The 17,578-nt window shown below is 44.8% G+C and overlaps 1 protein-coding gene across 2 annotated transcripts in view; it reads right to left on the bottom strand.

The window, feature by feature from the left end:
* The window catches only part of ASPSCR1 (ASPSCR1 tether for SLC2A4, UBX domain containing), a 45,234-nt gene that overhangs the window by 12,139 nt on the left and 15,517 nt on the right, over positions 1–17,578 (bottom strand). For both annotated transcript variants that reach the window (XM_063352226.1, XM_063352227.1), the window contains 5 exons: positions 10,940–11,079; positions 8,923–9,004; positions 8,022–8,088; positions 7,018–7,080; positions 6,659–6,711 (listed from right to left, as the gene is read on the bottom strand). In XM_063352226.1, the coding sequence (XP_063208296.1) occupies positions 6,659–6,711; positions 7,018–7,080; positions 8,022–8,088; positions 8,923–9,004; positions 10,940–11,079 (405 nt within the window). The remainder of the gene's footprint in view (positions 1–6,658; positions 6,712–7,017; positions 7,081–8,021; positions 8,089–8,922; positions 9,005–10,939; positions 11,080–17,578) is intronic.

The following is a 17,578-nucleotide window of genomic DNA, read 5'->3' as shown; positions in this document are numbered from 1 at the left end:
CTGTAAATACACACATATTTTGGGAGAATTCACTTCAGACAGTTCTTTCAGCCCAAGTATCTTGGCAAATAAGTTGACAATATTTGTCTTTTTCCCCAGTTTTGCTTGCAGCCTAAAGGTTCTCCCTTCATTGTAAGCAATCAGATTTAATGACTGTGGTTCCAGTCTTATCAGCTTGAATGGAGTGAGAGGGTGGAGAGAGAGCAGAAGTGTTGATAACATGGTACTCCACCATCTGCAGTGACTCCTGTCATTGGCTTCAGCACAAATTTCAGTCATTCATAAATGTCTGAATGCTCAAATGTGCTCACATTACTGCCTCAGACACCATCCGCTCTTACAGACAGCACCAAGGCAGCCTACAGAGTGAGGATAACCTACTGCTAACGTCAGACCTGGGAAAGCTAGGTGCAACTCCATGACTCATGTCTGACATTGGACAAGCAATCCCAAAGAACCAGCTCCCAGCCGTGTCACAGAAGCAGCAGCTCTGTCCTAGCGGAGGGTGGGGTTGTGATACCATCAGAAACCATGCAGTGTCCACAACAGGTTCCTGAAGCGTTCAGGCTGGCAATGGTCAATGTCCAGAACAGCCTGTGCTTGGGCTCAAGCAGGCTCTGCCTCTGCCAGCCCCAGCAAAGACCCCGAGTTTCTAGAAAATCCTTTTGAAGTTCATCAAGAGAATTCCCATATCCTTGGAGGGTGTTGCTAGCATTCTCTATGTACCAAGACATGTCTCAAAGTAAAGGAGAAAACAGAAGGCAATTAAGTAGCCTATGACTAAACTGGAGGGAATAAATAATTGGATGCTTCTCTGCCACAGTCCTGCTTAAAAGTAATAACAGTCCACTACATTTAGACATGAGTGTGTCATGTATTTTAAGAAGACACGAGACAACATAGAAAACCAAGAATGGACTGTGCAGAAGCTGTAAATCAACCTGTATTCCTTTACTCTGTTTTTCTTAACTGTTTCTCATTTTCTGTTTCTCGAGAGTTTAAGCACCGTATTTGGGGAACAAGAATCTAAGTCGTCCCTGAGAGCAAAAGGAGAATAAAATGCATTTAAAAAATGGAAAAGCATTTATGGAACGGAGCAATTAGACAAAATCTCATGTTTGAAAGTTAGGAATTCTAAGGCTCATATAATTTCAATCATAGGTCACAGTTATTGCTGAGATAAGGAAGACTGCACTGAAATCTAATTATGATTGCTTTTGCCTCCCCTGAAAGTCACTTTATTCCTGAAATGAATATACACTCCAGAGGTGTTCTACGAAGCACCTACCTTCTACCTCTATTTTCGTATGTTGTCTTCTGCTCGAGTGAGATGCGTATGAAAGAGTGAACAGCCTGATAATAAAAAAGTTAAACATTGAAAAAATCCAGAATGACCAGATCCAACATGGTAGTACCTGTTTTGGAAGACCTGTTTTGAACAGAAACATAGGTTTTCTAGTCATCTAAGAAATATCCCATTAAAATCAAGTGTCAGGTTATGTGCAGGCATCTTTGCAAGGGAACAACATCAGGCAGAAAGCATTCCAGCAGGCTATTGCTAACACTACTGACACCGAGCACCGGGAGCGAAAGCTTGAAAGCTGTGAATTCTGGCAGTTACACGATATGACCTGACAGTGTGAAGAGATGTACTACTGATAAGGCAACATCCCTCCTCAACCTTTCACAGATTTTCAAAAAAAAAAAAAAAAGATACCACAAAAAAGCTTAAGAAATTAGCTGTTACATTACTTTACTCATGCTCCCTTTTCCCTATGATGTTGGGAAGAACCACATGCTCCATAGCACTTCATTCAAGTTTGCATCCTACCAAAACACAGCGTTATTCCAAAACAAGCTCTCCCACTATGGAGATGCTGAGTACTGCAAGGGCACCTCAGCATAAAAGGCTCCTCTTCCCCCAGCCCGAAAGCCACACATTTTACAAAATACCTTAACCTGATGCCTTCTATCTTTACAGAGCAGCTCTGTCTTTTCATCTCTTTCCTTCTAGAGGATGGGAACGGACAGGGAGCTCTGACTAAAGTATAAAAAGTTTCCCTTTGACAGACCACGTGATGCCTGAAAGGGGCAAAGTCTTCTCCTGACCCACCCACGCGGATCCCACGCCGTCCAGTGCAGGACCAGCACCGCAGCCGGCTTTGCGGCGAGTGTGGACACTGACCCGCACCAACTTCTTCCCAGAATGAAGACTTCGTAGTTTGGAAGGTAACACTGGAGAGCAAGTCCTGTCCCCAGCGCTGCCCCACTGGCCCAGCACCAGAGTTACCACCTCTCCTGCTCCTGCTCTGGGCCGGCATCATTTTTACTGAGCACCGAGGCTCGGGCAGAGCAGCCCGATCAGTAACAGCCGCCTATAAAAAGGGCATCCAACAATAACACAGTTGCCAGGGACACGAAAGCCAGAGCGACTTCCGTGCCCGTTTCTTCCTGGAGAAGAAAGCCCCCTTCAGCCCCTGCCAAGTGCTCAGATCTGCAGCAGAAGGGAAAGCCTGCCCAAGCAGAAGACATTATGGCACGGGGCCTTCGCTGACTCAAGGCAAAAGTCAAAGATGAAAACGGATTTATATTGGTAATGGGGAGCAAAGCTTCACCCAGAATCAGCCGACTGGAACTGGAATAAGGCACCATCCCGGTGAGTTCTGTGGTCTCTGACACGCAGTACGGGTAACCAGAATGGTATGACAAGCTCTCGGCAGGAATTGTTTTTTCCTGTTTGATGCTTCATCCAAATAAAATGTTTATAAACACACAGAATCATTCCTGCCATAACAGACTGTGTCCTGAAAGGGCTGAAGGGCCCCAGGCAAGGGACAGAGGCTACATGGCCACTGGCACTAATCGCAGCTCTTCCCATCCCCAGACACGTTTTACGTAACAGCCATTTTACGCCCAGCTGCACCAAGCAACTTCAAGGCTTTAATGTCCAGGCTTTGTCTGCCCTTCCCCAGCACACGCTCCGGGCCGCGCAGAAGCCACTGCTCCAAAACCCACAACTCCAAACAGTGGAGCCCAGCCCCGTCCAGAGACGCATTTCTTTCTGCTCCCTCTCTTCACCCCGTTCTGTCCTTCCAAGTTGCCTCAGCCCCTTGCAGCCTTCACCCTTCTCACCCCGAACTTACGAGAATTTCTTGGCTCCTCAAACAAATCAATTCTGTTGCTGTTTCTTGACAATCCAGTGACACGTGTCTTCCCTTATTGCCGAGCCTCTACTCGCTCACCTCATTAGCGTTGCCAGCCTCAAGCATTTGGGTCAAGTCACTCATTTCCAATGCCCTAGGGCCCTGTAGTCAAGGCTAAAGCCTCCCTGAATATAATTTGAATTTAAAAAAATTATCTTTTTTTTTAAAGAAAAAACACTTGATTACAGAAATGCTCTGGCCTGCTCCTTTCACCATCAACTCATTTTTCCAAGTCAACTGTGATGAACTGGATGGGCTTTCCTAATTCTGCAGATAAACTTCTGAAAACGATAGCATTGTGAAATGTCACATTGAATGTGCATGGTAAAAAAATCTAGAAAGTTAAATACCTATAGCTGCATACACACGTCCAACCGTCTGAGGTTTCTGCACCAGATGGGCTATGGGGACAAGATACGCTGCAAGTACAAATTTTGCAAAGTTGATATACTCAACAGCAGAAGGAGAAAAAATACAAAATTCGAAAGTGAGTTCTTTAAACTGACCGTGAACTTTAGCAAGGTCTCCTGCAGAAAAAGTTTGCTTGGGTTCATTGGCATAACTGCATCAGCAAACTCTTGTAGAGCATGAGCAGCGTATGTGAGCAAAACCTTTGCTGTCACCACGCTGCAGACACACATCCCCTTTCCAGCTAAAACCACACCCCTGAGCAGGGCTCCTCCTTCAGCCCATCGCTACCACCCATACCAACAACCACTTGGATTTGCACGTTATGAGACTCTAAATCCACTTCAGTCAAGAGCCTGCAAATGTCCATTATTTAAATTATTTATATTTATCCAACTCATCTAGAACGGAATACACAGCAGCCCAGGGAACAGACATGACAGTAACTGCGGCAGCAGTCTCTTCATCTGACTCAGCAGCTACGCAACCACTGTCTAAATTACTCAGTGAAAGTTACATCCACCTTAGGGTTTTCAGCAGAAGTGTCTTAAGAAATAGTAAAAATTAGTATGCAAAAAAAACCAAACTTCTACAGGCCACCTAGTTAGTGCCCTTACTGTTCCACATACTCATTTTCCATTACTTTTATGTGTCACATCATCACTTGTCCTGTATGGAACACATCATCTCATAAACAAGCTGCACATAGTCTGCATCTTTTTTTCACAGACGTGAAGTGCCACATAGGATGTCACATAGCAAAAGAAAATCTAACAAATTCCACTGAAATTATCAGCTGTTTGCCCCAGGGCTCTAAGGCTCATACAGTCTGTATTTTTTTTTCCTTAAAATTGGAAGAATTATATACAAAATAGTTCCATTAATGAAATCATAAAGCTAAAAAAAAAAAAAACAAACAAAAAAAAAAACCAAAAAAAACAACCTAAAATGTAACAGGCAGTAAAGTTACAAAGGCTTAATTATTCCAGGATATTCAAAGAAATAAGTCATATATACCAGTTTAAATCCTGTGCTATATATGAATTTTTGTGTACTGTTTCATGTGTATTAGTCCATTATCATGCCATCTATAGGGCAGTTGTACCAACACAGGAATTTCTGTTAGGTCAGGTAAGGTCGCCTGGTCATAGAATCATAGAATTGTCAGGTTTGGAAGGGACCTTAAAGATCATCTAGTTCTGACCCCCCTGCCCTGGGCAGGGACACCTCCCACTAGATCAGGTTGCTCAGAGCCCCGTCCAGCCTGGCCTTGAACCCCTCCAGGGATGGGGCTTCCACCACCTCTCTGGGCAACCTGTGCCAGTGTCTCACCACCCTCATGGCGAAGAACTTCTTCCCAACGTCCAGTCTGAATCGACCCATCTCTAGTTTTAATCCATTCCCTCTAGTCCTACCATTACCCGACATCCTTAAAAGTCCCTCCCCAGCTTTCTTGGAGGCCCCGTTAAGATACTGGTAGGCCACCAGAAGGTCTCCTCGGAGCCTTCTTTTCTCCAGACTGAACAACCCCAACTCTCTCAGTCTGTCCTCACAGGAGAGGCGCTCCAGCCCTCTGATCATCCTCGGGGCCCTTCTCTGGACACGTTCCACCAGGGTCAGTCCACCCCCAGCAATACACAAGGATAGAAGAACAACTGGATGCAGACCAAAAGTCCATTCAGTCCAGCCAGTACCCTGTCCCTAACAGTGAATAAAAAAAAACTGATGCACAGAGAAGAACATCCTTGCTCTTTGCTTCTTTGTGATACTTTCCCCTGACACTACTAGCTAGCAATGATTTTCAGTTCAGAAGCTTCCCGAGATGGTTTCTACATATTAAGAGAGACTCTCAGCAGGTCGGAGCAGAGGCCGTGGCCCGGTGCAGAGCAGGAGGCTGGCAGAGACAGAGCGGCTGCGGGCTCCGAAGCCGGGTGGAGACCAAGAGCTGCCACACACAATTCCTGAAGCACAGAACCAAACAGGCCACCATCCCCAAGAGGCTCAGAGCTCCCAAGGAAGCTAAACCTGTCACAGGTGTGGTGACAATACTAGGAACTCCAACATCAACAAAACCACTCCCAAAACTTCAAATTTCAGCAAAAAAATTCTTAACAGGGCATTAGGAAGGGGAGAGACTTCCCGCTGTGAACACCGAGATCCACAGTTTGCTTCCCTGAACGTTCAATAGTCCAAAAGCAGCTGCACGTGTACCTTTTCCACATGGCCTGCTCAGGAAGCTGTGGAATTTGGAAAGCTCCATTACAAACAACTTCAGAGGCATGCTAATCCCTACCTAATTCACCACACTGCCTGAAAGGTGCCTTTCTCTATCCCTCTCCCTGAATGACAGCACATTTTAAACATGGTGAGTTTGGGGCAAAGTCACTCGATCAGTCTCTTAATACGTGAGTGATTTACACAGCCAAAAGTCTCAGGCCCAGATACTTCAAGACCACCTTAACTGATGCTTGCAAAAAAATCTCCAGGAATCTGTATTTGAAAAAAAAAAATAAATTTCAGCCTTTGAGCAAAGTTACACATAGAGATTACATATTCTTCAATGTATAAATTGGCTGAAAATAAATTCTCACATAGTGATTATCAGAAAGGTCAGATTTTTGTCCACTATGGCCTCTAGCTCCTGCCGTAGAAATTGAAAACAGTTACCTATCCAAATCCAGTGTCACATCTCCTACTATACTACCCCAGCTACAGATACAGCTCACTCGCGTTAGCTCAGCTCTCGCAATAATGTTTTGAGGTTAAATACAGCTCAGATTCTGTAAGGCACTGAGTGTACAGATGCAACAATGCGACCCCCCCCCAGCCCTGCGACAATACACCAGTGCATATTGTTGCACAAGGTGGACCTCTTCTGGTGAAGAGCTTGTGCTCCAAAACACCTGGTGCCATTAGTCTTGGCTAAGCAGAAGTCTACAGGGATCACAGCATCATACTGCTTCTTTTAAAAGCAACTAACGCACATGGCAGGGTGAAGGGGAGCAGCAAGTCAGAGAGAATCACAGAGCACACATGTGAGTCCTTACCTCAAAGAGTGTCAAACTTTCATCGTTCAAGATGATTCTGGGAGGTGCAATAACTGAAGTTAAAAAACAAGTTACAAAACAGGACCACCCAGCAACCAAAACAATAAATACAGCAGATATGGGAGGGATTACTGATCTTTAAAGGAGTGACACATTCACACTGCCCACACAGGCTTCTTATGAGGCAGAAGCATGATGTGGCTAAGCGAGCAGGTCACACCTCCTTTGCGCTCTGAGGCATATTTAGGGAAGGAATTCCTCCCCAGGTCATACCTCAGGGCATCACAAGATCCCATATGCACCACAGCTAGGAACAGGCTTTGTAAAGTAAGGCCAAATATTACCAACAGCACACTCACACAAGTAAAAGGGCAAGTCTGCATCTGCAAGGTGGCTTCTCACAAAGTCTCTCAAAACGCCAACTGTGAAAAAAGAAGAGAAAGGGATGCTGAATTACAGTTGTTTCTTCAGATGCTGGGCAAAAAGGCTAACTTGTACCAGCAGAACTGCCCTCCTACAGTGTCTGTAGAATGCCTTTTCCTCAAAAGAGCACTGTTACTATTACTGATATCTTGGAGAAAAAAGGAAAACCAAACCAAACCAAAACACAAAAAAAACCCCACAAACCAAAACACACTTAGACATGCTGGTCCCTTAGCAAAATCTAAGGATGCCAGTGAAGTTCTTCCTAGAAAATCCAACAGCAGCTGCAAGATGTCCAAAGACCAGCCAGGTGAGACTCTGGTAACTAGTTATTAGTTCTTATTCCATACGAAAGTATCTAAAAAATTGCACGGGTAACCATCACTGCCAGCTGAGAATAAGAGGATCTCAATTAACAACAGTAAGAGCTACTTGGTGTATGGTCTGACCGCCTTTTGTGAACTGACGGAGGCAGAAAGGTTCATCCCCTTTTATTCTTATTACAGCTTCTTTTTTTTCTTCCTATTTTTTTTGTTTTGTTTTGGATTGGGGGATGGGGGGGTGTTGGTTTTCCCCAAAACTTTTTAAGCTTTAACATAGAGGAATTGTCCAAACTCATCTCAGTAACATACCATTTGGACACAAACAATGCGATATCAAGTGGGACAGTTTCCTGAGCAGATGTATTTTGCCATCGAGCAGCCTGACAGTCTCCATTCAGAATTTCTGGAAATAAATTCCCCCAGACCCTTTTCTCATCCACTTCAGCGGCCCTATAAGGACAGTGTAACTCACTACTGCTGCTTTTTTTACTGTTACTTCCCTGGACAGCAGAATGATCTGTCCAGAGCCATTCTGCCACTCTCTTTTGTCACGCAACTAATCAATGATGACAGAGGTTAGCTGCAGCTACACAGAGTGAAGTGGAGATTGCTCTTACCAGTTTCACTAGGATGGAAGAACCCCTGTAGAACATAACGGTCTGGAAAACGAACTCTCAACACCACCTAAGTCAGAGGTAAAGCACGTTAGGTCAATTCTTTATGGCTGTTCTGTAACACCTGTCCTTGGCTTAGAATTTGTGAGCAAGTTGGTATTTTTAAATGGGGATATTTGAGGTATTTACTCTACAGGGGTAGAAAAGCATACTGGCTAACAATTACTGTGCAGCTCCTCAGAGAACACGGGCTGTCTGGCTTTCAAATGCTGTAAGAGAGCTGACCTATAAAAACAGTATGGTGTGCAGTGCACAGCCCTTACTCAGAGAGTAGAAGCTCCCTGTGCTTAGTGAGGCACACAGAAAGTAGAAGTCATAGCAGCAGGAATCGCCCCGCCATAGGTCTGAAGTAACCATTCTATTTCCAGCATTGGTCAGAAAGCACTTAACTTGGGAACTTAATCTCTTATTTTTTCCCGCAATAAATCACCACAGACAAAAACTGCATTAGGATCATATTTACCGAGTAAGATATCTCCAACCTGTAACATCTTATCATTTAACTTGTAATGAGATACTATGAAAATGTAAGAGTCTACAAAGGCAAGGCAGATAGGAAAGCTCAGGTCATACAGACTGACGTGTGCACTACACAGAGAGTCTGAAACATCTGGAACAAAATAAAAGGAGCTATACTGCCCACTACTCAACCATATCGTTACAGGCCAGCTGATTTTACATGGTACAACTGTTATGCAAGTCCCACAAACAATTAACAGCGACAGGAATTTGCCAAGTCTTCCTGTAAGTAGCTCAAGATCCTGTTGATCACAATTGATTCCCGAAGTTACTCAACCCCCAAGTCTGGACTAGCCAGAGGGACTGGAAAAAGAACAAAGGCTACCTTTGGGTAACGCTCCAACTTTTCCTTCAGCTGAGCTTCCCTCAAAGATTTTGTCATCAGTGGAGCTTCTTCCAGGCGTTTCCTAGACACATGGGAAGACGACAAGCTGTCACTTCTGTAATTTTAAGATGTATTTTTATTTTATTAAGAAAGCAAAATGTCCAAGCAGGGCTGCTGAGAATTGTTCAACTGTTCTGTGTATCCCTCACAGCATTTTGCCCCCCTCCTGTGGTTCCTAGCCCAAAATCTTATTTATGGAACAACTGAGCACCAGCAACAATACTGTACAAAATTACTTTTCTTGTATAAGTTTAAAAATAAGTTCACTACAGCAGATGCCAGAAAAGATACTAAGAAGAACAGGGGAATGCTTCCTTAGACTACTCAAGAAGAGATGGACTTATTTATTCAATAAATCAAGAGACTAAAGTTGGACATGATTACTCCAGGGAGGAAGAAGAGCTACTGAAGCTGGCACAAGAAATGAACGTACCAATTGCCAATTCATACCAATTCTCAGCTCTTCATGAAGTCAGAATTAAATTCTAATTGCATTTAAAATATTGCATCGTATGCAGCTAGGTTTTGTTAAGATTCGCCAGCTGAGATCAGAAACCAAATGGTATCAGTTTCATGTGTAACTTGCCTTTATTTTTATCCCTGGCTGTGAGGGGAAAAGGGATTACAAGCATCAGCAAATTTGGAAATTAGGTCTTTTTTTGAGGGGGCTGTATTCCAGTAACCCCCAACCAAACGATCCTACATTTGTACCACTAAATACTCCAGGCCCACAAGCAGCAGAGCAATTTTCAGGCCAATCTGTGTACTCATGTGGATTTTTCCCCACAGTGGCCTGTGGGGAAAAAAAATCAGCTCTAAGTAAAAAGTCCGACTCAGACTTGGTTCCCGTGTAAAGTAGGCTGTCCCACGGCCTCAGAGACTGCTTGTAGTGTGTAAAGGAACGTTATGATCCACTTGAAACTGAATACATTCATGAGATTAATTTCTTTAAGGAATATATAGACAACACAATGCTGGTGCAATGAAGAGGCCAGTTTATCTTAATCTGAGTTCTTAGTTCAGAACTAGAATAAAAGTACAGCAAAATCATGAATATTTGACAGCAAGCTACTTGAACAAGGAGATGCATAGTTAGTCCAGCTTCCTATCCTTCTTCCTCCTCTTTGTGCGTGTTCCAAATATTCTCATGTCTTGATTTGTGGCTAAGTTTGAGTTTGCTTTATTTCCATCTGGGAAATTTCCGTCTGTCTCATAGCCAGTCTCTTCTGATGATGTCTAATAAAAGGTTAATTCTCTTACTTAAAATACAAGGCGTTTCTCACTGGTTGAAAATACTACTATCTACTACTGAAGTCAGGGGGAGTTACTCTTATGAAGCTGGATCATTGTGTCCATCACAAGTTACAAATTCCATCCATTTAATTCCTAATAGTTAAAGTGAAGTCAGACCAAAACAGACAGCAGAAGCTCACCACTGCTTTGGGCCTCTAGGAAGTAAGAGCACACCTACTTACAAAGGCAGTGCCTTCTCTTTCAGAAGAAGGGAGAAGGAAAAAAAGAAAAAGAGGTGGGGTGTTAAGTGGCTTTGAATGACTCCCTGAAATGCAGAATATGGCAAGGAATCTTTCTCTTAATCCTTTCTCAGCGAGGGCCCATCCCTGATTAGCTTACGGTTCTCAGATAAACCTATCCCCACACAGGCATCACAGACACTTCACGATGAAATTTTCAACATCCCCGTGAAACCACGACCCCATGCACAAATGCTCAAATGATTCACATAAAAACACAGGTTCTGTCAGAGAGACATGACACAGCCCTTGAATTCAAATGGCATAAAGGGTAGAGACTTTCAGTGCTGATCATTAATTCCACACGCAGTAACTTATCTACAACCCTCTACCCAGAGATCACAGCCAGCTATAGGTGCATAGTGCCACTTTGCTCAACAAAAGGATATGGAGCAACTTCAGTCGCCAGCAGAAAGGGAACTTGCCTCTCGCTCTGTAGCTGAGCCAAACGTTTCCGTACATCATCCACCGTGACTTCAAAAAACTCATCAGGAAGCTCTTCGGGGCCAGCAGGAAGAGGTTCTAGTAGGTCTAGGTGACATACAAGTGTCTCTCGTTCTACAAGCTAGAGAATAAAAATGAACTTCGATTAGTCTTAACTGCATTGCTTTGCTTATGCTGTAAGGTTCCTGAAAAAAGTAAGAGGACAGTATTTGCAAACTGAAATACAATCACTAGTGTGGAATTCGTGTCGCTAAGACCAGACTAACAATACAGAGGTGGTCAGTGTTGTCATTTTTTATAGCTGATAGAGCTCAGGGCACAATTTCTCCCAAGGTGCAGTAGGAATCTGGACTGTCAGATGAGTCACACCCCAGCAGCGAGCTGCTCTCCGCTCTCCGCGTAGGAAGCCCAGGGTAATAACCTCAGCAGTCATCTAACGTAAGGAGAGATGACTCCTTTCCAGGGAGTGCCTGTGGAATCTCTTCACTTACAATACAATGATATTTTGCAGCTGAACCATACTTCCAGCCAGTTACAATCTTGTTACAAGTACTCAGAAATTATTCCTATCCCAAAACCATAACCTACCTCTCTCTGCTCTACCCCAGACCTCTCTCTGTGCATAATCACTTCCTGACCATTCTACAGCAGCATACAACTTACACAGGCGCTATTCTTCATACGACAGACTATAAACTGCCCTTTTAAGTTTTTCATCTTCCATGCACTCCTGGCTCGCATCGTATCTTCTGTTCACTTCACGTTCTCTTGCCACAGAACCAACAGCACTAGCTCCCAGACAGAGCTCACTCCATCTCTTCTTACTCTAGAGAGGAATCCTTTGTTTTGGGGTATTTTTTGACCTGTTGAGTTCACTGAACTGAGCCACCGCAGGGTTTCATTGTACATGTCTCAAATTTTTAACCTGGCTTCTGGTGTGCAGAAACTTCCCTTAGACAGTGAAAATCCTTTTGTTTTGCACTTACAAAGAACTTAGCACTGAAATCGGCCTTTGCTGCAGGCAAGCAGACAGAGCCGAGGGGAGCGATTCACTGTATGCACTGGCTGCAATAAAGGTACTTAATACATATACTGGCACCTTTCCCTACACCCAGCTGCTGAGGACAGGCCAGTCAAGCAGCCAAGAGACCCCTCTCGCATGCACAGGTAGCCCCGCCACTCAGCCCCCTTGCCTCCAGAGCCCACAGCCAGCTATCACGATGGCAAGCCTTTCACCACAACTGTGTCCTGGTCTTTAACTATGGTTACAGTCATTAAAAAATGTCCATCCCGCCCCCGCCCCGCCAAAAACCAACAGAAAACAAAAAACACCACCAAAAACCCAACCCCACCATCTTATTAGACAAACAGCATTCACCGTCTCTGAAGGGAGAATAGCGTTATGTACCCTTCCCAATTTACAAAAGGTAGACACCGGCTACTATCCCTCGCATCAAAAGTAGCAGCTGTGTCAGCATGTGAATATAATCCACAAGAGGCATCACACCTATTGGCTCTTGGAACAATTCAGACTTTTTAAATCACAGAAATGTTTAAACACAACGCTTGAAAGCAAACGTACTGCAGGCCTCAGGAGATGCAGGGGGGGAAGCAGTCCATGAGAACAAAAGCTTTGACAGTTAATACAGCCTTTCTTTAGAGCAAGCTTCCAGCCAAACACAGCTCTGTGAACAAACCTGATGCCCGTTTCTTCTCCCCTTATTCCCCCATATACTCTTTCCAATCCTCATTAATACCCGAATGTCCTCCCTCCATCTGTTCCATCCATGCTCCCTTCCCCCAGGCGCAGGCCCCTTGGGAGCAGGAGTCTCCCTCAATTGTCAGAAGCGACAACACAAATTACAAGGCAATGTTCACTCTGCTTGTGGGCACTAAAGGGTAATTTGAGAAATGAGAAGAGATAGGTTGTGTGGGTGGGACCCTCGGCTACTTTTAGAAAGTTGAGCAGGGTCAGCTCTAACGAGCGGGTGAAGGAGCTGATGGCAGCTTTCCCGGGGCACGGGGGGGGATGCCCAACACTGGGGGAGCGATCCCAAGCGAGCAGAGACACCCTCCGGGAACCGGGCTGCTGTACAAGGGCACGAACCACTGCCAGCATCTGGTCTGGTACCCTCAGATGGTGTCAGAGGCCAGAGGAGAATTAATCAGGCCTCCCCAGTCATCAGGTGTGCCTCAATCTCCTCAAGCAGGCTTAAGTTTCATTTCATTCCAAACACACACGTGCTGAAAAAAGAATTCTTCCAAAAAGAACCGAATACGAAAGACTGAGCAGGAGTATGTTACGGCATGTTGCGAAGGGTGCTGGGATACAATGGACAGAATTCCAATCTCTGCATTAGCAAGTCCTAAACTTACCATTTAGTACTGGCTCTGGCAAGGACTTTACCTAATCCTAACAGCAGCAGGATTCCACAGGGAAAGCGTCAGTCAGTGCCCGAACCATGGTACTAGCTAAAAACTTCAGCCAAGACATCAGAAACCACGAGACAGCAGAAGGCTGACATATATCCCAGTCCTAAGTGTTCACCCCTCCTCCTCGCTGCGTGTTCCCTGCTCCCGACTGGATATCCGAACTGCCATTCAAGCATGGATTTCCAGACATCTTCGTTCAAAGGAACGGCTCTCCGCTGCCAACAAGGTTCTGCAGACAGGCAGCCAGGAGCCACTCCCCAGCCCACCAGAACCACCTACCTGCTGCGATTCAAAATCCACCACTGCCCAGACATAAGGCACATTATTCTTGACCCCCAACTTGCATCCAGGCAAGATATCCCCCTTCGGTTCTCTGCAGGATACCTGTACTGGCCTTCCACAGACACACAGCTGCCTTTTAGCTCTTCAGTCTGCAATGTTACCTGTTTCCCCAGCCAACACCAAATGCTGAATACCTTAACGTTCAAACCAAGACACATTATTTAGCTAATACCTTAACATGAAGAAACATACTTTCCTGTACAGAAGAAGGAGCAGATCTGTCCATGTCTAACAAGACTGCAAAAATAGACAATTAGAGTAAGAATCCCCCAACATTAAATTTTCATCTAACCCCCAATAACAGAGTGGAGCCCTCTGGAGAGAGCTGTAGTGAGTGAGTTTTTGTGAAACATAATTCAGGTGGTTTGATTCAGAGTTTCTGCGACTCAATTCCAGAACTGCAATGGGATCTGATCAGAGAGGGGCGGCACAAGGTGTCTACTAAGCACTGCTTAGCAACCAAAAGACATCATCACTTTGCCACTGAGCAGGCAAACACTGCCGCATCATAACAATATCATAGTATCTCTTCTGCCATGTATTTAACAGCCCCTGGAATCAACGATACATCTCGCCCCCTTCCAGACATAAGAAACACGCTTCAGAAAGAGGTATCCAGTCCTGTTGGTCTACCAATTCTCTCCTTCCCCAGAGTCCAGCCATCATCCTGTTCCTCTCTTCATCCAGTACCGTTTGCTCACTTAGGTATCTCTCAATCCGAGTACTCTCAATACGGCCTTATTTTAATCATAGAATCATAGAATGGTTTGGGTTGGAAGGGACTTTAAAGATCATCCAGTCCTACCATTGCCCTGGGCAGGGACACCTCCCACAGACCAGGTTGCTCCAAGCCCCGTCCAACCTGGCCTTGAACCCCTCCAGGGACGGGGCAGCCACAGCTTCTCTGGGCAGCCTGGGCCAGGGGCTCACCTCCCTCACAGCAAAGAATCTCTTCCTCAGATCTCATCTAAATTCCCCCTCTTCCAGTTTAAAATGGTTACCCCTTGTCCTATCGCTACACTCCCTCATAAAGAGTCCCTCATAATGTGTCACCAACAATCCTAAAGTGCAGACAGAATCCGAAAACCACCTTCCCACAGTGATTTACAAAGAGGAGGCTCCCAGGTACACCAACTTGCTTTCCAGTCCACCACAAACCTAGTGTTTTTCTACAACTGTGACAAAAAGTAACCATGTCCGCTAACAATAAATGGAAATTTCTGCCTTCCATTACGTAACCCTGGAGGAAAGCAAGCTGTGCATTTTGCTGTCACATTTCCATCAGTGATACCTTTCAGAAGCCAAAGATGCTGTGTCACGGTTTGTCACCCTTGCTCTTCAAAGTCTCTACTTGCACCACTAAAGCTGAGATGTTAGGCACTTCTCACCAGTAGTCTGAAGTCACCTATTCATGTCTATTGTGTCTACTGGACAGTCTACACAACTGCAGTCTGTGCGATAAAGCCAGGTGTCAGGCAGAACACGGTTCACTCTATGGTCACCGCCCTGGACCTAAGCAAGCAGGTAAGATGAGGAAAACTTATTTCATTGTAAGTGAAGCAGTGGCTATTGTGCTTTCCCCAGCAGCGAGCTCTCCCTGGAGACCCACCTCCTCCCTACCACCTCAGGGAGCTCTAATCTCATGGGGAATCTGGTGTAAAGTTACCTTCTAATAATTAATGTTCTGACATCAAAGTCAGCATGCAGCTGTCTGTAAACCATCTTTAGCCCAAGAAACGAAGGGACGCCGGCACAGATTTTATCCAGCCTCTCTCTTCAGCTTCAAAAACCACACACAGACAAAGCATTAATGGGAAGATTCTTTTACAAAAATGGACCTTTGATGTTTAAAAATAATTTGTTTTGTTTTGGGTTTTTTCCTCAGGACTGAAAAGGGACAAAAAGCAGATGCCATGTGGCTAGCCCTGCTCTGCTGCTGCTGCTGAGAGCAAGGAGAGCGGAGGATGGCAGGAATGGAGGAGGGAACAAAATGTAATCAATCAGCAGCAAAAGCAGCAGAGATCAAAGGGCTTGAAAGCAGCAGTCAAAATCACATGCTGTTTAACACAAGGGCAGAACCCCCCCAACAGAATCTGCAGCTGCTTCCAAAGCTGCTCTCAAACCGGGAGGGAGGCTGGCTCCAGAAGTGCCGCCGAGTGGTTTGAACTGGACTGCAATTCTGAGAAGGATGCCGGATGGTGAGAGTCCTTCGGCCGCTGCTGTTCAGCTCTGGGCCCAACAGCACAACTTCACATCAAGCTGTAGCCAGTAAAATGATAAAACAAGTTCTGTCGCTCCAGCCAGCATACAGAGAAGCACGGACAACAAGACTGGTGAAGAATTCCACCACAAACCCTCGCACTTCTTCCTTCCCTCCTTTTCAGGCGCAATTGGAACTCCTCCTTTCCAAACCCCTCACAGGTGAGGATGCGACTGAAGCAAGCGGCACATAAGACTGGACAAATCACCAACCTACTGTTTAGTGCTCCATGCTCAGGGTCTGTTCCAAAAGGTAAATAACACTGATTAAACGAACCCAAACATGTGTCTAATATACTGAAATATTCACCACTGGTTGGCAAGGCCTCTTTCTGCTACGTTTGTAACTACTCCAGAGTCCTTCCAGGGTCTGGCTTCTGCTCCTAAACAATTCAGAAACTCGGTAAGAATGGACTGCAACCACAAAGAAGTCAACCAAGGCAGAACCTCTACATCACCGCGAGAGCATACAGAGTCTTGCTAAATTCCTCCTGGATGGAGCTCCCTTTGAACCTCATCAGGAACCCTTTCTTTGTGCTCATGGCTTTCCATTGTTTAATCCCATGGCTGGACCACAACTAGAGATAAACACAAAACTCCAACTCCAGGAAGAACTAAAGAGCGGGAAACAATGAAGGGGATCTCTGAACGCTAAAGCCAGCCCTAGTGATGATGTATGCAGTGAAGGGGCAAGGGAAAGAGCCGGTCACAGAGCATCCAGGATGTGAAACACCCAATGCGTGATAATGTGGAGTAAGTTATGAATTTAGTGCCTCCTGTGCTTCATTTTACGCTACTTGCCAGACATATCTAACCTTGCTGAAGGCATTCAATTCCATACAGCTGCCCTACAGAAAGCATACTTAACAACATTCAAAGGCCATCCTGTGTTGGCATCGCAGCACTCTTGAGCCATCTGTTCCGGTGCCTCTACATGGGTTAAAGCATTTTTAATTTTAACCAATATAGCTTTACTTCAGAGACACCAACAATGATGATAGATGTGCAATTTGTCTTTCTGGGAAAAGGGTTAGAGAGAGTTAGACTTTATTTAAGAAGAAGAATATTTTAAAACAAGACAGAAAAGATTTGTAAATGCAAGCAGAAATAGAGAAGGAGAAGGATGGAATGTTTCTGCTTCACCTGCAATACTAAGAAAATTAAGAGTCATAGAAGGGATGGGACTAGAGTGAAAGGAAGATAAGAAGTCCAGACCTGTTTGGGTTTTCTTTTTTTCAAATATCGAACTCTTGGCAAGTAAGATGCAACTGTAGCTTAAAAATTCCTTTTCTACCACACGTATCACCAAAAGAGTTAAACTATAAGTCAGAGTGACCACAGGCAGAAGGAACTCTGAGGAAGCAGATCTTAACAACTACCAGCATGGGATACTGCTTTTACAATAGCTTTACTATGGAGTTCCACCTTACACAGAAAGGCTCAGACAAGAAATCTGAGGACACCTTACAACCTAAGAGTTAGAAACTCTGACCATCTTCTCTGATCTTGGAAGTCATGGCATCAAGTTGCAACAAACCTATTAAGACCACTTCAGCTCCTAGGACAATCCTACAACAAGCTAGAAA

Source organism: Chroicocephalus ridibundus, chromosome 14, assembly GCF_963924245.1.
Source record: "Chroicocephalus ridibundus chromosome 14, bChrRid1.1, whole genome shotgun sequence".
Lineage (NCBI taxonomy): Eukaryota > Metazoa > Chordata > Aves > Charadriiformes > Laridae > Chroicocephalus > Chroicocephalus ridibundus.
The sequence above is the reverse complement of the archived record's forward strand: the minus strand, read 5'-3'. Positions and strand labels throughout refer to the sequence as shown.